The following is a 25,400-nucleotide window of genomic DNA, read 5'->3' as shown; positions in this document are numbered from 1 at the left end:
TTTCTATTCCGCACTGTCAAACCCGAATTCCCGTTCAATAGCCGCTGAGTCAAATTCAAGATACAGTAAAAATTATTTAGCACTGTTAATTAGCTAAAGTTTTATGAAGTTGATGGCGTTAAACTGATATGTAATTGTCACGGTGTTCGCCATATTAGCGTAAGCTCGATTTGCTCGACGCGCGAGCTTTAGAAAATACGTTTTAATGAGAGGCTGGACCGTCCAATAAATCCTTTGGAGAATATCTCTTAACTACAGCCTTTTTCCCGCGTCGGGTATTTATTTTTCCAGGCTAGACCCCCCTCCAACTCTCATTATTTATCATGCACGGGTAGCTCACCCTACGAGTAAAAGTAAATCTCCATTCCCTTCCGTTCCTCTTAATTTCACGGCTCCCTTGAAAGTCGAGCATGGCGGACGCACCGGCCCGAGCTTGGAGAACGAGAAACGCCGGAGATAGAACGAAGGGCCATAGAGAGACGGAAGGGAACGCAAATTCCCCGTGAGAAATTCCATCTTTGATTGCGTCGCGAGAATTGAACGGATTTATGCCGGACGCGTGTGCCACAAGGAACGCACCTTCGAAACAAGGAACACCAGAGAGGAGAGAAACTGGAATTTTATTTATTAATAAAATGTGCGATGAATCTATTGATTTAACGAGATTCGACAAAACAAGTCGATAATGAAATATGAGCGAAACAATACTACGAGAGGTGTAATAAATGATTACATTTTTAAAGTCGAATCATCATTGATTGCGGAATCTGTCGAGAGACGCGCACGCCGAAAAACGTCAATGGTTTTGATTTTACAGAGAGAGTGGAATATTAGGAAAGGGAGGAGGAGCGGAGGGAAAAACGTAAACGAGAGGCTGATGAGTGACGACGAAATAACGAGAGAAAAAAGGACGAGTAACTGGGACTGGTCTCGGGCAGAGAAAACATTAAAGCGCGAGGATGAAAGAAGTCCCTTTGTGTTTCCCAGGTGAGCGTTATAAATGAGCTCTCCGACGGGAACGAGGGTGTCTGGGACGAGGGTGGTGGCGAGCCGCTCGACCACACCTATGCCACTAGAAGTCACCGGGAGGACCACCGTTGCGACAAACGACCAAATCTGCTTTGCGGATAGATCGCGTTTTTTCTTTGTCTCCTCTTTTCAGTCCACCCCCGCCGCTACGCGCTCGAATGCGTGTACCTCCTTTTTTCACCCCGTCGCGTCGCGTGCTTTTTAATTATACGAGCCCGAGAGTCACGTTCGCATGTTGCGAGTTAATGTCTTAATTAATTAGACGGGACAGGGGAAATATCCTTGATAGTAAAGAGCTGCTTTGTTTGCAGCGCGTACTAAACTTTTTAAAGAGGATTTCGTCTCTATTTTTTCTTTCATCATACGAGAACGGCATTATGTGTGTTCACGAAAGAAAGAGTCGATTCTATTCTTATACGTCTTTTAGGCTCGATATCTTCCCTCTCGGAATCGTAATTCTATCACTTGCCAGGTTAATATTATATTTGCCACGTCGTTCCTGCCTATAGGAATTCATAAATATAATAAACTGTATAGCCGTATCTCTCTCGAGGAGAACTATTTACCTTACTGGTAACGACTTTTACGAGAGTATAGAAGGCTTTTAACATGATTTAAGCAGATTATGCAGAAAGCACGGCCGCCTCGTACCGGAGTAATTGCGACTTAATTAAATTGCGACGGAAAATGTAACTACCACCATCGAAAGTTTATTACCTATTGTAATACCATTCATACATTTTGTATTATTATACCGGTCAACAGCTTCGAGAGGCAGAAACAGATAATAGCCGTTCGCGTTAACGAACATAAGACACACACTTCCCCAAAAATAATCTCCAAAGGTAAACGTCTTCTTTCGATACTTAAATGACTCCTCATCCCTAATCGTGTGATTTAATCGTGGATAAACAGATAATAAGATAATCCACGAATGCCCGGGAGAATTTTCGAATCAATTTATTCCAAGCCAGGGAGAACCGGTTGCAGGAAAACGATGCCGGACCCAGACGAGAAAACAAAAAAAAAAATCACAAGGCCTAGCTGTACTGGCTGATTTAAAAAAGGTTTTGAGATTTATAGTTACTCCGGGAGAAAGAAAAAAATCTAGTCGATATATAAAGTCTCTTAAAAATGTATTATCCGTTGCTTTTGTTTCGATTATTTATATACGTAAAAGATATCTGATGATGAGTAGAAAGTATGAATAACTGCGGTCTCTACATAAATAATAATTCAAGAAGATATTCGTGCAGTTTGATCAGTAACAAAACTTGTTGTGTTACTATAATGGTAGTGGGAATATTCATAATAACTGATGTAAAATTAAAGGTATTTTACTATGGAATGACGAACTAATGCTGGCATTGCTGTCTAATACCAATAATGAAATTGAATGTCAAAGTCGTGGTACATGAAATAGTTTCACTATCTTTTCAACTGTTAACTGACGTGGATATAATGAGCCAGCAGCGGCAATTTCGATGCTCGGCCAAGAGCACGAGCGCTCACCCGTCCAGCCGAGGATTATCCTTCGAAAGGACTTTTGCTTCGATATGCGCATTCGCAGCGCGAAGCTACCGCCTGTTACATTAACGCGCTAGAAAATGGATCGACATTGTTGCCGTTACATAATGCTCGGCAATGAAAGCTCGTCGGCTATTGCGGTTAGCCGATTTTCCCGTCGAGAAATGCGGCAGGCGCTACGCAGTTTAGCGGTGGAATTTTACGAACGTGCCCGGGGTCCGAAAGTTGAATCGAAATGAATAATTGGCCCGCAGGTTTTCTACCAATTTGCAGCTAGCCAGCGGAAATGAATTGGTGCCAGTCGGGATTGTAACAATGTACATTATCGTTCTATAATGGTACTTTCTGTCTTTTGTCTAATTCCGATATTCAATGCGTTCAATGAAATAAGTCAGTTTCATTTATGTTATTGTTCGCAAATTACTGAAATTCTATAATTACGAAAAGAAAATAAGCAAAATGATTAGACCGGTGGAAAGAATATTTTTCTAAAATCTCTGTTCAACACGTATAATCGGGTTTTTCATCAATTTCCGTTTACGTCAGCCACGAGTAGATAAAGCATAAGAGTCGATTAAAAAACGAAGAGGGAACTTGGCTCGGAAAGAGGAATCGAGCGATCGAATCGGAGATGGACAGATGAGTCACGCGTGTAGGGAATCGGTTCCGTCGAAATTCGTCGATTTCTATCAAAACCTTTGATACCGTGGCTACCTTTCACGTGTGAGGTACGATAGTTATCTACCTCGTGGCTCCTCTTATAAGGGATCGAACGGTCGCACCCTGCGGTGCACGAGAGCCGTCGAATTCGACGTCGCGTTCTTTTGGAAATCCTCGTTGATGGAACCCGCTGGCACTGAGCCGCGAACCGCGTGGGCGTGGGCCCGTCTTTATTCGATTCGTTGTCAGAGCTAAGTGGTTCCCTCCGCCACTACAATACGGTCCACCTTATTTGTTGCGCTGCTGGATTAGAGTAGCTCCGTGGCCACCGGCCGCGTTCGCTTCTCGCTTGCATTGCGGCGAGTTTAGACCGAAAACAGACCTCGCTTCTGGACAATTCTGTTTGGATTATGTTCGTATACAATTATTGGAGAATAATATTGATGTAAAATGTGACCGAACATTTTGAAGACGGAGTCCTACACCGTCGTATCGATCGACTTTATCTAGTTTCTAGACGAGTCGAGGAACGGTGCAATAGTTTTCAGGCGGTTGGATGACTAGGAAACCGAAGATTTAGCTAGATACGAGACACGTGTTTTTAATCGACTGTTCCAGGAAAAACTCGTACGGCGAAGGCGTTTGCAAAGCTGTTACCAGGAACACGATACCACCGCATTCGCGAGGCTTTCTGAGATATTAAATTTCGTGAGATGCGCTAAGGGTAAAATAACGGTGAAGCTTGTTTCCCGAAACGTAGCACGCTCCGGTACTATCGCCTTCGACCTCGAGTGTCACGAGCACTACACGAGATCAAGCAACGTAGCTTACATATGTTTGTTCTCCATTTTTAAAGTTTTAACAAAAAATGTAATATCTAATTTTTAGAATTCTTTCAAATAGATAACATACGTCGTGTGTGTCTGTTTTGAGTTAGATATTCTGTCTTCTTACCCAATGATAACAGATATATTTTACATTAAAAATAAATAGTAATGTGAAATGGGACAGTTAACGTACGACGTAGTTTGGTCACCGTATTTTCTAAATAAAAAAGAATGACCATCCCGGGCGGAAAGTCTGACAGGTAAGAAGGCTAGACACTGTAATATTCTAATCAGAAGAGACGTCAAAGGGATGTTCGGTCGTCTCGCGGCCTTCGGATCAGATGATTCTTTAAAAAACGGAACGCGATGTTCGGCTCGGCTCGCAAACTCGTTGCCCGGAGGCATGCCTCGCCGGGCATTAATGCCAGTAATCCGAGAATCGAGAGGCGCTCGCGTGCGCTCATCTTGCACATGTTCCAACGAGCTGCCGATTCAAAACTACCGTCTTCTCTCTCCTCCTCTCGCCGTTCTTTTTTTCGCCCCGCCGAAAGACGCCGCGCCGACCGATACAACGACGACGACGTATCGGAGCCGAAAAAAATCGGCCAGAGGACCGTACGAAGGAACGCGGCCCGCAGACGCATCAGCTGTGCGCATGCAAATTACAACCTGGACGGCCGATGCAACGCGTCCATATGGTGGTCCACCATTATCCGCACGCTCGCCACCAACCGCGACTTCTGCGTACCCTCTCGGCCGACCTCCGACGATTGTTTCGTGTCTTCATCAACGGTACCGTCTCACAGACTGCGAGACGTAATAAGGCTAATTTTAAATAGAACGCGGTTTCCATTCAATTGCTAACGTATATGGAACGAGTCATAAATACGCCTCCGTTCAATAATGGCCCTCGACACAATGTTCATTATCGTTACACGAACACCGACGAGCGTCAAAGAAAATAGGTTTCACTTGGAAAGATCGAAACACGAGGACGTTACGTTTAAGAGAAGTAGTAAACCTCGATGACAAGCCGTTCTATTAACGCTCGCCTATCTCGCGCCGGGCCAAAACCGTGCGCAACTTATCTTTGATCAGCAGCAACAGCTTTGATCTTCTCCCGAGTGTAACTCTGGATATTCGGTATTCAAGCCGGCTGTGTACGAAATTTCGGCAGGGAACGGAGGAAGCTCGGCCGGCTAACTTATATTCGGCGATAATCTTGCGAAAAGAAAATGGGTTAGGGACGGGGGGGAGGGCGAGGGATTCGAATAAATGGATCTCGAAGGACGCGTGTAGCCCGTCGACCTCGGGGAGGATCGAATTAAACGGTCCTGGGGATCGCGAGGTCGAGTGTGAAAGTAAAAACGAGGGAAACTTGAGTACTTTCTTATCGGCTACGAGGCATCTCCTTTTTCTACTTCGATTCGAATACACGACGTAAGAAGACGTTTCGTAACCGATGGGAAAACGAGGAAGAAAAAGATGGTGGGAAAAAAAAAACAAGGAGATAACGAGAAGATTCGATCAGTTATTAAACAACTGTAAGACCCAGGATGTACGATCAATAAGAATAAACGAACGAAGAAATCGATTCTCTTAACCTCGATCTAAGATGCTTCATAAGAATTTAATATTTGATGGAATTGACTGAATTTCATTCAGACTTATCGATAGTTTTACGTTATCGTTGATTCAACGACAAATGTCAAAATTGTGGTTTAGCCAGCCCTCTGTTTCAGACGTAGCGGGAAGAAAGGGGGGCGGGAAAAGGTAAAAAGGGAAGAGAAGACACAGCCCGGAACGACATGTAAATGCATGGAAGAAATTATTCATGAAAGATGCCAAGCTCCGAGCGCAACGAGACGAAACGAGATTCACGAGACAGGCTAGAACTAACGACGCCCGACGTCCTCGTCCTCTACACCGCTGCCCGGCGTCGTCGCCGAGGAGGAGCAGAGATACGGATCGGTGCTAATGCTTGCTTTATGGGTCAGCTCGGCTCCGGCTACCGGGGTCACGTAGCGGCAAGGTTTGCGCGGAATTTAAAAAAAAAAAGAAGAAAAGGTAAGCAGAGGAAAACAGGAGAAAAAGGCGTTGCCGTCACGTGCTGTCCCGAGCCACCGGGGAAGAAGCCATCAACGCGTTCCTTTCATCGCCGTGTGGAGAAGCGTTCCTCCTCCTACTCCTCACAATTAGAAAGAGCACCGTACCGGTATCCGGTAACTATTCACGCGCCCTCCGATCGTTATCCGCGTGGCCCCCGCGATCCTATCGCTGTTTCGTACCGATCATTGCACAACCGATGCGTGTCAAAGATACATCGTGTAACGCCGCTGCGCGCCGGCTGAAAGCGTGAAAATTGCGCATTGTTTCCTCCCGCTGAAAACGCCTCTTATTGTTCTTCCTCCCGATCTCGGAAACCGATCTGTTCCCTTTCTGACGCGCGTATAAATCGCGCCAACGTATTATGCGTTTCGCGGCTCTACGTGATCGATGTTATGATACTCTGTCCATTTGTACGCGTATACGGCGAATACCTGATGACCCGCGGTGGGTGTAGTCGACTGTTTCCTTAACGTATCAGCTGTCAGTGACCCGCTGATGCTACATTTATATAGCCGCGTCGACTCGGTTCCTGATTATTTGCGCGGGGATAATCGCGAGTGAAATCGAGCAAGTCGATGGTAGAGAAAACAACCCGCGTCGCAGTGGTACGAATCATATCCCATGAAGAAGCAAACATAAATGTTGTTCCGAGCCGTGCAGGATCTCGCTCCGGAAATACAAACAAGAGTAACCGAAAAGGGGAAGCGAGACCGGTACGACCGGTAATAAGAAGAAATTTCCCGGTGCGACCGAGCAGAGGAGGAAAGGGTTAGGTGTACCGCGTCTCGCTGTCTTTGTATACGCGCGACACACCCTCCGCGCGTTGCTCTCTCTTTGGGTGAGTGGTCGACTTCGACCTTTTTCTCCCTCATCGTTCACGCACGCTGGCAGCGGGCACGCGGGCGGACGCTCGCCCCCTTTTGAATTACCGACTATACGTATTCAAATGATCGGCCGCGTGCATTTCTATAAAGGCGACAGCGGCCAGCTCCTTGCGAGTCGCACCTCCCTTCGTCCACTGCTTTTGTCCACCGTTTGTCGTTACAATAAAATTCTCCCGCACGATCGCTGTCTGTCGTCCTCGCGAAAATAACTGAACTCGAGATCGATTGACATCGCAAGAAACATTCATAAAATGAAACTGTATACTTTCCTCCTTACAAGAATGCAGCGATCTCTTTTGTAATAACATTATTCTCTCATGTTAAGAAGGACTTTAGTTCCGTTCACGGCCAACACGAACGAGCTCGGTTTCACGAATTTCATAGGACAAAAATACGTGTAAATAATCGGGCGCGGCCGGCCGATTTTAATTGCCAGGTACAATGTGACCGGTGCAAAACCACGCGACTAATCAATCCTTTCAGGTGCGCGGCTGAAGACAATGCAGTCGGCGAGAGATGCGCCCACTTGATCGCGGCAACCGGAGCGGAGCCGGGCAAAAAGGGGACCGAGGTAAAAGCGCGAAGTCGAAAGCAATTTCAATCGACCGAATCCCAGGTCGGCCAGGTAAATGTCGGACGCGAACGCTCAAAAAAAAGGAAGAGAGCGGACCAGGAAAAAAAAAAAACAGCAGCAGCAGCAGCAGCATCGGTAGGGAGAGTGAAAAGGGGTGGGGAAGAAACAGAAGGAGAGGAGTAAAAAAAAAAGATCGAGAGAGAGGCAACTGGCTGCCAAAAATCCAAAGCGAATCCGGCGAGAACGAACGAGCCCTCCCAGCCACAATTTCACGTGATCGAATCGGGCCGAAGCAAATTAAAAACTAATCGTTTTCCCGCACCCTGCTGGCACGCGCTTTACCTCCGTGGCTCGAGCCACGTAGCAGCCGGTCCGCGTGAAAAAACATCGGAGAAACGTGGGTACCGTATATATCCGCGTCCACGTCGAACGACCCATCGTTTGACCGACGCTTGATCTTACCAGGGTGAGACCGCACCCGACAAATTGTTTTTCCCTTCTCCCTCTGCCACCTCTGACCTCCGTCTCCTGCTGACTGATCTCTCGAGCTACCAGGACTGCCCGCCTGATTTGTTACGAGATCTCGATACAAATGGTTTAATACCAGGTTGTTCCAAGTTACTTCAAGAATAAAATTATGAAAAGGATTGATTGAACATCGGAATGAGTCACTGATAGCTGCATGATTCGAGAAACCCACGGGATCACTGTATCTCGTTGACGAGTCAATTCACCATTGAATCGTGTTCGTCGATCATTACGGAAATGTATCATATCCTACTCCGTAGAAAGTGAGCAGTGAATTCGAAACTATCTACTTATTAGTGAAGCCGAACGTTTTATCAATCGGAAGTGAAACGAAACTTTGTGAAAATTGGAATCGTGACCGGACGCAGTAATCTGGTAAGAAAGTAATAGTCCATCGAGCCGCGTCGTCCGTTATTATTTCATTATTTGTTCGAGTGAAGTTCGTGGCTACTGCGTGCCGTAGAGACGCGCGAGGAACGTCTCCCAGAGGGATTTAGAAGTTCCGGACCTTCGCCTCGGTTCGGAATAGAATTTTCAAGTCGACACCGAGGGAACGTCTGCGTTTACGTTTATAGTGTACAAACGGCAGCCCGTTGGGACGGAGGCCGGCAAATTCGGTTGTTAGGCCTCCGTACACGTACAGACTTCACCGCTTTTCATTTTGATTAACGATCAGGAAAAGACGACAGACAAATCGAGTAATCGTTGTCTCGTGACGTATCTCGTTCAGATTTCATACGGAGTATAAAATAAAAGACAGGTCATCCTATATATTTTATGGATCTGTTCAAAACTGGTAGCGAACGAAATAAAAAATCAATTTCTGTTTTTAACTAGACATTTGAAATGTTTTATTTCTCCGAAAACTCTGCGGTCTAGCTAATTCTTACGTTTTATAAATAATACAGTCGAATTTGCCGTAATAAGACGTATAAATTGGGAGTTCGTGCTCGTGTCAGTACACCGGAAACGGACGACAATCATTGGGAAAGTTTCTCCATTTCCACATCGATGAAAATAATCGTTGTCGCTCGCGATTTCACTGTTGTAGCAACCATCGGCCGGGAGCCAGGCCACGCGGCGCGCGGGTGCACGCGAGCATGCACGCACTCGTGCACGCGATTATACCGTAGCTGTCGTGCCCGGTTAATTACAACAATCGATATCGTTTAAATTGCAGGTTGCGCCTGCGTGCCGTTTCGCGGTGCACGAGGAGAACGAAGCAGAAGGAGGAAAGTATGAAAGAAAGGAACCCGGTATTGTCCCGCTACATAATAATAATACGAAGACGAACGACAGTGGCGTAAGCTCGTGACATTGCCACGACCGAATCAGCAGCCGTGCTCGATTCGACGTTCCCATTTCTTTCGACCTTGGAATTTATTTGATCGACGTTTATGAACCGGTTTGAAACTGAGACAGTGAGAATTGATGATATCGAGAAGATCGCGACCTTTCACCTCTATTGCGTCGCAGAGGGGGATTTACGCCACTGGCGAACGCCTTGGACGAGGGTACAATCGAGTGTTACGGCGCGTGCCAGGCGTACCTGTGTCGCCACCTGCCAGTTGTTACATTATCCCCCACCAAGGACAACGGGAACGACATGAACGTTCCAACAAGAAACACATATCGTTCCACGTACGCTTACCTCCCTCGCTCGTTCCCCTTTCATCCCTTCTTCCCGCAATCTCATGACCTTCCGGCCCTTCCACTCCCATTTAGATGAATCGCCTCCCTGTTTTTAAAGCGCCATTCGAAAAGCGTCGTAAAATAACACGGCTTTACGATTCTCCCGGGGTTTCGGGCAGATTTGAATAATTGACTCGCTTTCAGCGAAACGGTTTCATCAAAAAGACACGCCAGCATGTACTTATCCCGTAACCCCGAAACAGAAACGAGAAACGTATTGTCCCAAAGTACCGTCGTTAAAATGTAAAGAAACTTTTTACGAGTGCGTCGATACACGAAAGCGGCATATCTGAAACGCAAATGGACTGCGAATTCAGTTCACTCATTGAGCCACGGTTTAAAAGCTTGGAAGATCATAATAAGGAATAGGAATTTATAAGAAATGGACAACAGAAGTTGCAAGACGTTGCAATTTAATCGACTCGAAGATTTTCCCTTTGAAATCGGATGACGAATTCCCGAAGCTATTTCACTAATTCCGGTTGATAAAGCGTGAAACCCGAGAAGAGAGGTAGAGATCGTCGCGTGGATGGACGAAACAGGAAGGAGACGACGGAGAGAACGGCAGACAGGAAGCAGCTGGACGTCGAGTCGCGTGCCACGCAGGAAACGCATAGTACACGTGTAGTACCGTTGCAGCGAAGAGTAAGCGTCAAGGCGAGGGAGGATCGAGTGGCTGCGGAGAGGGTGAAGTCTAAAGAGGGCCTTTATTGCGACACGGAGCCCAAGTCCTGACACGTGCTCCATGGATATCTTCGTTAAACGTTTGCCAACGGGACTCGTAATGGCACGCGACGACATCCTCCAGGTGGTCCAACGTCTTATTGCTGTATACATAGCTGTGGCGTGTGGCAAGATGCCGTCCCGCCGGCAAACACGGGATTCGAGACCCGAGAACAATCCCGTTCTTTCATCTCCCTCAAAACGAATCAAATACGAATCGATGAATCGTCAAATGTTAAAAGATTTTTTTAATTTTGCCAATGCTGTATGGAATCTGAGATACGGAGTAGAGAAAGTAATCCCTACTTTGAGTAAACGAGGATTTCACAGAGTCTTTCTTATACTGTGACGTAGTCGTGAAAAAACACAGATTCAGATCGAAGACGCCTGGGCGTCGAATTATCGGCTACATCGATGGCACAGGAGGCGGGGAAAAAGGAAAAGCGTGTACCAGAAGCAGGCGTGTGTAGAAAGGAAGAGGAGGAAACGCGGGGCACGTGTTCCGTGCTGGCTATCCGATGAAATAAGAGACCGGAAGCATCTGGGGGGAAGCCGTATTGTTTGTTCGAGTGCTTTATTCGAGCGAGCCGGCCCGCAGTGTTCCAAGTTTCGACACGGGGTGACTGGGAGCTAAGCGAACGCAATCTCTCCGCGAGACGCAATACCTCGTCTAGCTGGCTCCGCTACGAAGCGAACCAGTGCCTTTCTTTGTCCACCGTTCATTATCTCGATTGCTTCTCCCTCGACTGGAAGAATATTCGTTAAGTGCGGTTGTACCTAGCCCCGATTATTCTGGCCCCGGAAACTGGGACGACCTATTGAAATTGACGAATTCGGCATTCGAAACCACCTCACGCTTTGTCTCGTTCATTAACAAATGAACAAAGTAAAACAAACCACTTTCCATGGCCGTTCGAGCGTAGATTTAAAAAACGTATTTCAGTTCTTGTGACAAACGCGTACGTTCTTCTTGCCCCGTGGATTTTATCTTGTCAACACATTATGACGTTTGACAAGAAACTTAGCAAAAAATGTGGATGGTTGAAGCGAGCGTAGGAACAATGCTTGAACCCTATTCACCTGGCAACCCTAATAGTGTTCCGAACACTTAAATCCGACCCCTGTCATGGAACATCGCCTACCCTCGTCCGAAGATTTCTAACCAGTCACTGTGTATATAAACTGGATTCAAGCAACGTTATCACTGAACGATAATGTGATATGTACGTGTCTAAAACTGTAAATAAAGTCTTACAATTCAGAGAACAATTTCACTATTCAAATCTCGATAGATCCTTTCCCCCCCTAAAACGAACGCTCCATATATTCAATGATTCATAAATGATAAATCGCTGAGGAGAGAAATTAGAAGTCTCCTCGGAAGTTTCTGCCCAGGATAAACAAGCTACTTAAAAAGTTTGATAATTCTAAGCCGGAATAACCGATCGACTTGACAGAAGCCTTGGCGTAAACGCAGCTCGGCTACGGTGGCTGTTTGATCAGCCAATTTCCATTCACGACGGCTAGTACATTGCGTGCCTTACAAATACGACCCGTAAACTAATTAAAAAAGGAAAGTTCATTCGAGGCGTCCGCTCGTTGGAAAGTTGGTAATCGCTTCTAAAGTATCTTTCATTTATCCTTAAAGGGAAGTCCGATCGAATTCAGCCGGCTGAAACATTCGCTTACATTCCAAAACCCAAGGAGAATGCCCGTGTACAGCCGAGCGCAAAAGTAACAAATGTGCAATCAGAAGATGGATGATTTGTAATGAGAAAATGATTCCCACAAGCAAATTGTAAAATATGTATATATTAGCATATATTTATATGTGTAGAATGAGCAAAGTTCGAAAACATATATTTGCCTGTGTGTCTGCGTGTGCGACGAGCACTCGTATTTACTCGTAAATAATGTTTTCCCAGTCTCGTCCCGATGATATAACACCGGTACAAATAAACGCGTCAATATTATACTTCTCTTCGCGTATCCACTCCCTATTTAATTCGACCTATTTCAAAGGAATAAGTTTAAAAATACGTTTCACGAAATTGCCGGAGATAAAATCAAATGAGATCGAATCAACATAGATTCCTAATACGGTTTGGTAGGAATAGTGTAATTTTTGGAGAGATATCATCGAGTCACAGAAGCGCGGAGCGATTCGTCGCTGCCTCCTGTAGCCGAAACGAGAGAAACATCTGGCACGGGTGCCAAAGGGCAGGCAGGTTGCGTACAACCGAGCTACGTAGCCCGTTCCTGCCTTCCTTCGTCTTTACTCTCCCTTCCCTTCTCTCCTATCCTCGAATCCACCCCCGTATCTCGTTACCAACAGCGGCCAAACCACCTGGACTCCAAAGGGTTACTCTGATGGTAGCGAAGCTTTTTCTACATAAACTGTTTCTCAGACGGAGAATTTCTGCGTAACGCGGCTGTCGTTCGCACGTGTTACACCGACAGAACGCGGTGCAAAGATTCTTGCGTAAAATTTCATACAGGATACACGAAGATCGTGTCTGAAACCACTTGGGAAACATCGAGTCTAAGTATAATAACGCGTTTCACAGTTTTCATTATTCTAAAAAATAATGTTTAACGAGCTGATGTATACATCTATCGCGAACGAGCTGATGTAACAATCGGCACGAGTTTCCAGCCGTTAGCATCGGTAATTGGGAAAAGTTACTCGAGCACGGACAATCAGTTTTTAACGAGCAACGAAATATTTGCAAAACGAAAGTAGCTCCTATGCAGATTTCGTTAATAAAAATGAACATTTCTTCCCACATGGTTCTAAACGAAATTTGCGTTTCAACGCTGTCTGCCATTAACAGCACAGGAGCTCTTTAAATAAAAATGTGCAAAGAGATAACGTAAAATATAAAACTAGACCGAAGTTCTTTTGATTTGTAAAATCTGATTTTTCTCAATGTCAGATTCGTGGTATTAGAATTTCGAAACTACGGTGAATAAAAAATCTAATCGAGGGTTTCCAAATATCCGAAATGAGTAGTTCTCTGGTGAGGAGGGTAGGTGGAAGTCATATAGTCGTGTAAATGAAGCATAAAGAGGGTGCATCGGGCGATGAATTCGATGCGGGATAAAAGTTCGATAGAATCGATTTCGTAAGCAAAGGGAGCAAAACAGAGCGGGACGGCTGGTTTGCGGCAATATGCCAATATGGCAATAAAGCGGCCTCCGTCCTTCTCCCTCTCGCGCCCTGATATAAACAAGGATACAATGTCGGTGCAAAAGTGCCGACAGATGGGATTCCTTCCCTCCTTTATTCTTTTTATCTATGCCCTCCCCATAACGCGGATCCTCTCCGATACATATGAGACTCCTACGAAACCACCCGCAATGTTCTCTTTCATAGAATTTCATCGTTTTTCGTTAAGTTTCCCGATACACTGGAGGGTGCTCGCTCCTTCAATTGTACGCGAAGAACAACGCAATATGCATCCCCCATTTTCTATGAATGCGACGTAGAAAAATGCCACGCTGCCTACCTATAAAGAACAACGCGAGACTATATATAATTTCACGAGTTTCTTACGTAATCGTATTCGCACTTCGTCAAGAGTTCCAACTTATTCCGTTGTATCTTTCGAGGCGAATAAACACTGCGCACTGACAAATAATAATTAAGAATTACTAAAAATTGCATAATTAAAATAATTTTCCTAATTTACAAAATCGTAAAACTGTTTTACCGTCGTTATTTTTAAACTATCCATTAAAAGTGACGACAAAAGGAGACTTTAAAAATACGATAGCCGAGAGGATCGAACGTGGGTGTTTGAAACCGCACGTGACACAATAAAATGTCGAATTAACCCTAGGCGATGGGCAAAACCCGGTTGTCACGGGATTTAAAGAGGCGCTGATGCAGATTTGCAAAACAGCTGTACGGGTCACCGATCGAACGAAAGCGGCGAAACGAAAAGAAGAGAGATGGAAAAAAAAAGGGGTAGGAGTGCGGAACGTGAAAGAGGACCGGTGGAAAATTTATTCTTCGAGGCCGCGTTGTTCGATCAAAGGAAACCGAACTAGCCAACGCCAAAATTCTATCTGACCGCCTAGTCGTTGTTGAAGTGGCATTCGCAGCTGTTTACTCCGACGTGCATGCAGCTACCCGTTGACAAAAGGGTTTTTCTTTGCTGGCTGACAATTGATTCGAAGCAAGGAAAGAAGGGAACCGAGAAAAGCTTATGCGTCGAACAAACGATTTTGCACGAAGCCACGTTTTTGGAAACGTAAACGTGTATCGTAGAAATTGATATAGCTCGAAGAGAGAACATTTTTCGTGAGAGAATTTTTTCACGCGATCGAACGAATGACGCGCGTGAATCGCTAATTCGTAAAGGGAAAAAGAAACGGACAAAGATTCATTTGAACGGCCGCGTAGAATCGAAATAATAAAATGCAGGTGGAGGAACGAGGATTTTGAAGGCAATGAAACTTTTACCGTCCCATCGATAATTACGGGTTAACGAGGCGGCGGTAAGTACCCACTCGTTCGAACGATAATTGGTCGCTGATCGATTCGTGCCACGAAACAACCCGCAGCAGGTTCGACTGCGAACGCGGAAAATCTGTCCCTTTTCCCTCGCAACGCTCGCCATGGAAGAAGACCGTTGCATACGTGAACGAACAAAAAAAAAAAAAAAAAAAAAAAAAAAAAAAAAAAAAAAAAAAAAAAAAAAAAAAAAAAAAAAAAAAAAAAAAAAAAAAAAAAAAAAAAAAAAAAAAAAAAAAAAAAAAAAAAAAAAAAAAAAAAAAAAAAAAAAAAAAAAGGAGGAGAGAGATCGTGTCCATGGTTCCATACACTCGCGCGGGCCTCCTGTCTCGATAAATCGTTCCAACAGAAACGACGACGATCGCTCCCGTTCAATTTTCTGCCCTTTTTTTTTTGCCGAACGAGCAACGTGAGCAGAAATTTGAAAAAAGATCTCGTGTGAAAATGCAAGGTGGCTCGCCCTTTTTTCAATAGCTTTACTTTTTTAACCGTGGTCGTTCTCTCAACGTTCATTATTTTAATTTCAAACTACTTGACTGCGACGTAACTACGTCGGCAGCCAATTAATTGCCCATTTATAAAGTTCCAGTATTACGAGTTACTTGAAAGTACTCCTAATACAATTTACAAGGATGCGAAACAAGTCGTAAATCCTGCGAAATACCTAACTGGTATACACTCTCGCTGTTCGTGTACATCTCAGTGCCGAAGAAGCGACAGATAGAAAACGAGAGAGAGAGAGAGAGAGAGAGAGAGGGGGGGAGAGAGAGAGAGAGATAGAGAGAGAGAGAGAGAGAGAGAGAGGTGCAGTAGCAGGCGCGTATATAGATTGCAGATTCCCCGCAGCGTCGAATCTCAGGTAATCCCCGGGAGCAGGCGACAAGCACGCACGGCATTCTGGCAATTCTCACGATTTCCTCGTCGCCCTTGGGTCGACCAGAGCCCCGACCGCTTATACACATCCATCCGTTTCTCCGTCAATCGCACCCACGTTCACGTAGCCCCGGCCCCCGTGGCTCAGGTGCAACCTCGTTCTCCCTCTTATTCGAGTTTCTACACGTTTTTCCAACCAGAAGCTTTATCCCGGACGACTCCGAGGACCAAAAACGCTAGGTAACAGTCCTTCAGATTCCCCCGCGACCACCTGACGCTCAAACGACTTCTGACCTCGCCGCTCTCACCTTCCCTCCCTCGCGTCTATTCAGCGAGGCGTTAAAAACATAAATTTACAAAGTAAACCCCGCAAATGCGATTGTCCCACAGTTCGGCAGTTGGTCGGACTCTCCTATAAACCCATAATGGCCGATACGTGATTCGGAATAAGTTAAACTGATTTTCCGCTTCCCGAAAGCCTTCAAAGTCCGTCGGTGGTATATGGCTAGGTACCTTAATAACGCAACGAGCTACCCCTCACGGGACGCAACACAATGACCGCTGCTGGTGCCTCTACTGTCCCTTTATCACGGGCCCTAAATCTTTCCACGACGCTTCCACGGCCTCTAACTACTTTCCAACTCCTCAATTTGTGCTTCACCTGATATACAACAGACGTGCTAGCACTTGTCGTACAGGGATTGCGACAAAAACGTAAACCGAGAAAGTCTTCTCAAACCTTATTTGAAGAATAAACTGTGATAAACTTCAACAGGTACCGTCCGATACAATACAACGACGTACAATGCCCTCTTACCATTTTCTGGATGTACAACAGGCAGACTAGTACTTATAATATTTGTATTAAAAGCAAAAACTGGAGTTCTTGTAACACCTCGGACATACGTAGAATTGTATAATCTATTTGGAAAATAAAATGGCAGAAACGCCAACAGGTATCATCCGATGTACGATAGAAATGACGCCCTTTATGGGATTATAAAAGTTTGCCCGGGGCCAGGAAGAAAATGTAAAAATCCCACTGAAAATACAATTTGATGGAACGTGTGGCGCAGCACGCGGGACCGTAGGTACGTGAACATGAATTTCAACGTGCTCTTGTTGGGAAAGTATTTAAAAAACCGAATTTGTTTGCACCGGGAAGAGTGTGGATTCGCGCGAGACAATAAATTCATTTTTCCCTTAAAAATATGCGAACGCAAAATATTCACCTTGCGCAGATAAATGAATACCATTTAATTTTTATCGAACAAACTGGTTTTCTTCGAACGTTCAGAATCGATCGAAAATGAATTGCAAAGCGTTGTTATGACGCGGGAAAGAATGATAATTAAACGAGCGTAGATGCGAAACGATCGATGTTTTTTTTCCATTAAGCCAGGGAAACAACGGAGTAAGAGATCGGAAGGTACATATTTTGCTTTACACGTTTCAATAGAGATAACGAAGTAGGTACGGAAGAACTCGCTCGTAATTTTCATTTCCACACGTTCCTAACGAATCCTTGAAACTCGGTTTCCTCGCTAACGAGAATATTATGAAAAAAATTACATACCCGCGTGCCGCTGGCCACATTTTTTTCCCCACAATTTTCGTTGTGCCACAATTTTTTTTTTTGTTCAGAAAATGATGTTCCGCCGCGATACAATTGTCTTACACCCAGCGCTTTGCATGACAATACGCGAACGTTTCAATAGAAATTTCTCCTCTATCGCGAATTCCAAAATCATTACACACGATGAAAATATTACTTCCGGCTAATAAAACAAATGCGCACCGCAGAGTGAATCGAATTTATGCCGTAATTACGACGTTCTGTACAATCTACCGCTAGTTATTCGTGTTTCAACAACTTTATTGTGTACTCGCAAAAACTGCAGTCCCGCCAGTGTTTTCTAAATGAAATATGGAAAGTGAATTTAGTATCTTTCGAAAAAAAGATGTAAATTACCGTAAGCCTCTGAAACAGATTTCCTTCCTTTTATTTAATTTATTAACGTGGACAAACAAGTAGAATGATTTTTCCCGTTAGAGATTAAAGGGCTGGATAAAATAGGAACTTGTCGCTGGAGTCGAAGATTCATCGACTACCCGCGGAGAAGATGCCGAGGCTCCTCCGTCGAGAGATTAGTCGCGTTACAGCGAGTAGTAGTCGGTAAGAGGGCGTAAATAGAGACACCAAACGAGGGGAGAATAGAAAAGTGGTAGCTACCACGAAGCGGTGCCCACCTCGTCGTCGAGTTTAACGACGGTAGGCGTGGTGGAAACAAGCCGCCTTTGTCCTCGGACGCCGGGTCCAAATTATGTCGAGCGGGCCCAAAATCACTCCGTAATTGGCGAGCTGTTTGTTTTGTCGCAAGCCGCGCCGACGACAGATGGCCACGTTCCGTCTTGCTTCATAGCCCTCGTTACGATTTCCTATTACCGGTTCACCGGTTAAAATCGATTCGACCGTGCTCCTTCGTCCGAACGAATCAACGAATACCTGGCATGCCAACGCGTCCATGAAATAACTCCGAGTAAAAAGAGTGCGTTTGTTCCACGCACGTAACTTTTCGAGCAAACAAAAATATTTGCCGCGCTACCTGCTGCGTCTCGTAACTACGTCAAGACGCTACGCTAGTTGATCGTCAGTTTACAGGAGATAATAGGAACTTTGTGTCTGAACGTGCCACCTAATTGGTTCCATAATCGTCACTCGTGTTTGTTATTTAAGCCCGTCGATTAACATTTTCAAAAGTGTAATATGAAAATGAATGCAAATTACGTTGCAAGGTACTCGTCGAACACCTGTGGAATTACGACGAGGCCATAAGGTCAAGTGTAAGTACAAGACAGCGAAAAAAGAGGGGATGCAACGAAGGTTTTCCGCAACCTTCGTCAGTCGGCGACACCCTCCAGTCTTCGAACTGAAAATCAACCACCCGAAAGGTGGCAGCACTTCTCGACCCGGACATTTCGTGGAACGTTCAAATATTCGATGCATCATAAAAATTCATGCACTTTTATAATCGAAACTCATCGAATCGGTTGAAAGGAATTTACAGGTGTGAACGGACGAAAATTAATATTAGAACTATTTTAACGGCGTTATTTGCCGTCTGCCCGGCGGCGAATTTTTATCACATTTCTCACCACTTATCTGATCCGAAACGCTAACTTCAAAAGCACACGGAACACGTAAAATCATTTAAAATCCTAACAAAACAGAATTGATGATGCCTGTTCCAGGCGAGAAGGAAAAAGAAGAGGAACAAGGAACGGCGAGGGCGGAGAACGTTATCTTATCAAGTACATTCTCTCTCGTTCCGAGAACTGGTATGCCACTCGGCAGATCGATGTTCCCTATCTTAAACGTTTCTGAGATTGGGCATATTTTGTTTCGACTATCCCCTAATTAGAAGCCGTTCGGACTTTTAAGCCCGGGCAAATGAAGTTCGAGCGAGGCCGATGGAAGGAACGATAAGATGGAAACGAAAGAATACGTAACGATAGCCAAGATACCTTCTCTTAATTTCATGGCCCTCTTTCACAATACACACGCGAGTCGAAATACCTCGTTTATACAGGCTGATTCTGGTAACTAGGTCGAGATCAGAAGAGAATTTCCGTTCCTTTCCTGATTCTACTAATAAAAATATATCGTGCAAAATCAGCTAGAATTCGCACGCGATGCATCTCGTTCTTTGAATTTCTTATCAAAACAATTAGAAGGAACGATTTTTACATATCACGATTTTATTCTCAAACGGGGACAACTATGCGTCTTAACGAACTGTTAGGTAGAATCATCCCGTACCGTCGCCGAGAAGTTTGGGTGGTGCGAGGATCGTCGTGTAAAACAGAGACGGGACGAGAGTCAATGACCATGAGATCTTTCGATCCACATAGATAGGATCGTGTATTTAAAAATGCTTTTAACAGAAGATCGTCCCTAATAGGGGAACCTTGTCCTTGCCCTGGACGACTCCGGTTCGCCACGCTGACTCGTACAAAGTTAACCAGACAATTAGTTAGACGATCGTGACAAATGTACGAGCTGGAAATCGTTAATCCCCACCTCACAGCGGGAAATATCGCTGGAACTCGGTTCCAGCCAATAATAACTCAGGGTAACGATATTTAGTGGTGCCGGCCGGATATTCGCCCGGGAAATCGCATACAACCGGGACTTTCACTTGCAAATCTCTTTGCGAATTCGCCAACTAGTTTTCGCGGCGACTTTCGCATTTCCATTCCAGTTTCGAGTAAATTCTCCTGCGTAATTACGACTCGGCCAAACTCTCGCGAAACTAACATCTCTCTTCTCGTATCGAACAAAATTCCTTGCAGATCTTATTATCCCGATAACGTCTTTCTTCACTTCTCACAGCCGCGACGTTAATATTCGTGCGTCGATCGATCGGAGATTTAAATACGCTCTCTGTCTATTATTTTATGTATTTTTTAGACACGCATTTGCATGAACATCGTCGGAGCACTCATTACTTTTTAAACGCACCACGTATACGAGGAACCGAGGTGCAGAGGAGATACACGGGGCGCAGGGAAGATCCGAAAGGATCGGGCGCGCCTGAGAATGGAGATTTAAGGGTCCGACGCGTGGGTGTGGGTGGCTGCAGGGTTTCAGCCGTCGCGTCGCGTCGTCGTCCTCGCGTTGTCGCCGCATCGTTCCGCTCGCCGCCAACGTGACGCCCCTGCGCTTGTTCGAACGGGGGCCCATAGCGCATATACGGCCCTTCCACGCGGCATTTACATTATTCGGCCCCGACTCGAATCTAATATTATGAATCACGCGCCCTGTCCGGGCCGTGCATAATGGGGTCGTAGGTCGGCACCGCCTCGCGCGGAATTCTTCCTCGCTGTTCCTTCGTAGGAACAGGAATGGAACAAAGGGACTCGGACCCTCTTCGACCGGATGAATTTTCATAATGGATAATAACGCTGTTGCGCTCAGTTACACTTAATAACGCGAGCCGGAGAAATGTATGCGCGACGTGATCGTTCGAGTACGTGAGTCGCCACGCGATCGGGCGATCTCGTCAAACGTCGATTACGTATTACATTGAAATTCATGGTTGCACTCTACGTTATGTTAGGTCGCGTGTTACATGCGCCGACGTGTAACGATAGACGGATGGGTTCGAGCTTTTCACTGTATCGCACCGAATCGTCGTCGGCTTCCTTTCTGCAAAGCCCACAAAGCGGAACGAGCGAACAGGGTCCGAACAGAAGCGAACTATTTCGTTGGCGAAGCAGCACGACGTCCAACTACCATCGCGGTGAACGGAATATTCGAACACGAGGAGACGCAGAGTATGGAAGAAAACGTGCAGCTTCGGTAAATAAGTTTCCCCTTAGACGCGACCGACAGCGGCGCGATTTATCGTCGAGATTTAGGAACGGGTGGGGGCGAGGGATGGCAACAAAGTGAACGGTATAACGAGACGAAAGAGGCAAAAGTGTGGACGAAGAGAGAGACCAGAGAATTTTCTTAAATTGCACTTTGTAGCTCCTGAGAGACCTTACACAGGGATTTCGACGCCCACGGCGAGGGATAACGAGGCGAGGCCCGGGTTCCTCGTCGTGGAGGTGAGACACACACCGGTAGGTCTTTCGTGGCAATGCGCGCGGCGCACAGGGACATAATTGATATCCGGAAAGAGCGAAGGAGAGAAGAAAGGGGAACCCAGAGACGGCGGACCTGGTGGCGGGAGAGCGAGAGGAAGAAATTACCTTACGCGGAGCGGCCGGCACGAAACGAAGGACGGTGGACCACCGAGATCGAGTCCAGAATCGCCGACTTGCCGAAACTCTGGCAAAGGCCACCTATACATACGCCTCCTTCTCTTTTCGTCTCGTGCCTCGATCCTTTTCTTTAATGATCGGTTCGGCACTGCGCAAACATCGAGTGACCACCTTCGTCCGAGCTAATTGCTAATCACAGGTCAGCGCAGGAACCTCCTCCGGGTCGCTTTGTCTCGCACGTTCTTTCCCTCGTTCGTTGGATCGTGTCAAATACACCGCGGTGTGTCTGATCGTGAACCCTCGTCCGTCAATTTGACGTATTCGTTACAAGCTAAATGAATCATTTCTCAACTACGTCGAGCTTGCAACATCTCCGATAGTATATTAAAACAGTTTTAATTAATCCCTAATACATCGTGCTACTGGCAGATACAATTTAAGAAGCGTAATAAATCAAGTCGGTTTAGAAGCTCAAATAACTCACGATTAAAACCAAATGAACGTCGGACATGAACGGTAATGAAAAAAGCGTGAAACGAAAACTCGTATGTATTAATGTTAGCGAAAACGGATCGAATGAACGCGAAACGATAACGAATTGCGCGTTAATTGGAAATGCTGCTGAAATTTCCCGTGATGTTATATAGTTATTCCTCGGTTCTCATTGTCGTAGGCTTGGGCTGGATAAAATATGTGCAGCGTCAGTCGCACGACAAACAAGATTATCGCGTTCGTTCGCGGTCGTGTGAAATAATAAGTATGCAAGCGTTATACATATAGTGGAGCCGGCGAGGGTGAGGCGTGTGCACGGAAATCCTGGTTACCGTCGTTCGATCCCGTCGACCGTAAATCATACCAGCGTGCAGGGAATGCTCGCGATTCCGTGCTCTTGAATAATTTCGTCTACCTTTAACCACCTGCGGGTTTAATCCTATCAACCTGTGTCGCCTCGGCACGGTGAAAGAACCGAATTCCCCGTATTCAGCCGTAGATAACGAACATGAAGAAGCCGGAAAAGGTATGCGGTTCGTTTTTCACCGCGATTATGAGGTGAAAAGCGTGATAACCAGCACGGAAACGCGTCTGGCTATCGAGCGTGACTTATTAAATGCTGAACCAACCGGGAGAAAGAGTTATGAAACGAGCGCGTATACATAATCTCCTGTAACGCGTACCGGCTCTGCTATAAGAAAATTGTAATAAAGATATTTTTGCCAACTACTAATTCCCGAGAACGAACAAGGTAGACGCGATCGTGAGAAATGCATCTTAAGCATCCTACCCTCAGAAGCGAAATCTTTTCATACCGTAAATACGTTTGTACACAGAAGGGTAAAGAAACTACAAAGGCTTCTTTCCCTTTGCTGGAGGTATTTGCAAACCCCAGATTCATCGGTAATCTTTTCGGGCGGAGAACGGATAATAAAGGGTCGATCGGATAAAGAAATCAATAATAATGGAAGAATTACGAATAGCACGAAATGGTAAATAAGTTCAGAACATTTTTACCAGTATTCATCTGTTTCATCGAAATTTCGGAGTATCGATAGGTAAAATTTTTACGGTATGCCAATACCGGGGACCGCGGTTTTGTCGGCCTTTATACGTCGTTTAACATGCGATTCGAATCGCTCCGATTTGTACGCGGACAATTTTCTGCCACTCAGTGTCAAATCTGCTTAGCGGCGTCGAGATCGACGAGAGAAAGGAGAGCAATAGGCAACCACCGCCGAAAACTTGTCAGCAAGCTTGAACGCGAACAAAAAGGGACTCGCCCCTTGTGTCGTTGTGTACCGTTGCCTTTAAACGGCGAGATTATCATTGTCCTGATATTTATCTAGTAGTTTTCAGCCTCGATCTACCTCATTTTACTTCGCCGTCGTTCTAGTACCGTGAAAAACGAAATTCCAAGCCTCAGCCGCATTTTCCCAGATTGACAAATAGAGGGACAATGAAAAATTTCAAGGCTTGCCCGTCGAGCAGAATAAGTCTATTTGACCGCCGCAAACCTTTTCTACTTTTCGTTTCATTTCGTCCCGTCCCCATCCCCTTCCCTAGACTGCCACAATCGCTTACTACTACGCGATTAAGGTACTCGCTCTTTTCACAAAATTCGATAAAGATCAGGCGTACATCGGATTAACTATCTATGAACCTATGCTTATACATTATTAGATACTTGACTACAAAAAATCTTAGCTATGTAGTTTGCACAAAAATGTGCTCAATGATTAATCGCAGAGAATTAATAGAAGTGAATTATTAAAACATGCATATCGTTGAATTTTCATGCCACATTCCAATAATAAATTTAAGACAACAAGAATAATGTATAATAAAAATCGTTTTATAAAAATTTCAATGCGTTCACTCACCACATTGACGAAGTCCTGGAACGTCACCGCATGAACACGCGACTCCTTTGCTCTGGTGAGAAGAATGTCTCGTTTATTCGGCGGTATCTCGGCTTTCCATTCGGCACTCTTCAAAGCCGCCAAAAAATCCTCCACCGGTATCTCGCCAAATCCCTCGGGATCAAACTGAGGGAAAAAAAATCAGCCATGCTCGAGATACTGCGTAAGCTGATTTCCTACGGTTGGACACATGCATCGAGAAGCTCGTAGACGTACCTTATCAAATAGCATTCGCCATTTCTGTAATCAGATAACAGAAAAGGATGGTGAAACTCCAGACTACTTTTTCCAATACATACGATTGCGTTCTTTTTTACAATTACAATATCATAAGATTTATTCTATCGTTGTAACATAGCTACTGTTCCTCTCATTTAAAACGTTCTATTCCACATATTTTTAACAACGTGAAACACTACTATTTATGAGTAGATCGCAGATTTTACATAAGATATAAAGATTAAAAGTAATATATAAAATATCAGAAGACGAGCACACACTGCGATACTCATACAAGAAGAATTTCAGTAGTATCATAAACGTTTCGTTTTACGTAAAGATCTGCGGCCTATTTATGGGAAACAATTAATTGAATGCACGTACATCGTTGAGAAGCTCCCGCCTGTATTCGGACTCGTCAATATCAATCTCGGAGGCAAGATCGGTATGATCGGTAACATAGCCATCGTACTGTGCGCTGTTCGCCTCGCTGCGTGCATATTCTTCCTCCTCCTCGACGGCAGCGGCGATGGTCGGTATCGAAGCACCGCTTGCCAGTAGCATTACCACGCGCGGCACGAGGTCACCGGATAAATCTCCTCATTCCACCCTCTTTCGTCCGCTTCCTGAAACACGACCACGCCATTGGATAATTTCGATATACAACCCCGTTTGTAAATTATATACAAAGCATACTCCTACATGAATTTTTATTTTTTCAACAGTTTAAACGAATACAGAAAATCAACAGTTTTCGTTCAAGGATTTTTTAGCATTCGACAAATGGGATTTCAGTCTTAGTCGTGTAGTCAAATGAAATATAAAAACGTGAATAAGGTTGTAGTGCTTCTTAATGAGTATCGAAATAAATATGTATGTGCGATTGATATCGATTATTCTTGCTTTATAAGCCGTGCTATGTCCTTGAAAATATCTGTGCAGACACGCAAACGAACTATGCAGCATGGCACTAGTGCTACGTGCGATGCTACCGTTTCCATGGCAATGCATCGTCGATAGGTCTGGGTCTGACTACGACTACACACTATCTAC

At 45.1% G+C, this 25,400-nt stretch overlaps 1 protein-coding gene across 1 annotated transcript in view; it reads right to left on the bottom strand.

Moving 5' to 3' along the window:
- stet (stem cell tumor) overlaps positions 1 to 25,400 on the bottom strand; it is a 246,581-nt gene that overhangs the window by 218,667 nt on the left and 2,514 nt on the right. Inside the window, exons 2-4 of the mRNA XM_018032000.2 lie at positions 24,732 to 24,973; positions 24,345 to 24,368; positions 24,090 to 24,254 (exon numbers count right to left, since the gene is read on the bottom strand). Coding sequence (XP_017887489.1) covers positions 24,090 to 24,254; positions 24,345 to 24,368; positions 24,732 to 24,911 — 369 coding nt within the window. The 5' untranslated portion in view covers positions 24,912 to 24,973. The remainder of the gene's footprint in view (positions 1 to 24,089; positions 24,255 to 24,344; positions 24,369 to 24,731; positions 24,974 to 25,400) is intronic.

This window comes from Ceratina calcarata, unplaced genomic scaffold (genome assembly GCF_001652005.2).
Source record: "Ceratina calcarata isolate Rehan_Ccalc_2016 unplaced genomic scaffold, ASM165200v1 scaffold568.2, whole genome shotgun sequence".
Classification (NCBI taxonomy): domain Eukaryota; kingdom Metazoa; phylum Arthropoda; class Insecta; order Hymenoptera; family Apidae; genus Ceratina; species Ceratina calcarata.
Note: the sequence above shows the minus strand (reverse complement) of the source record. Positions and strands in the feature narration are given on the sequence as shown.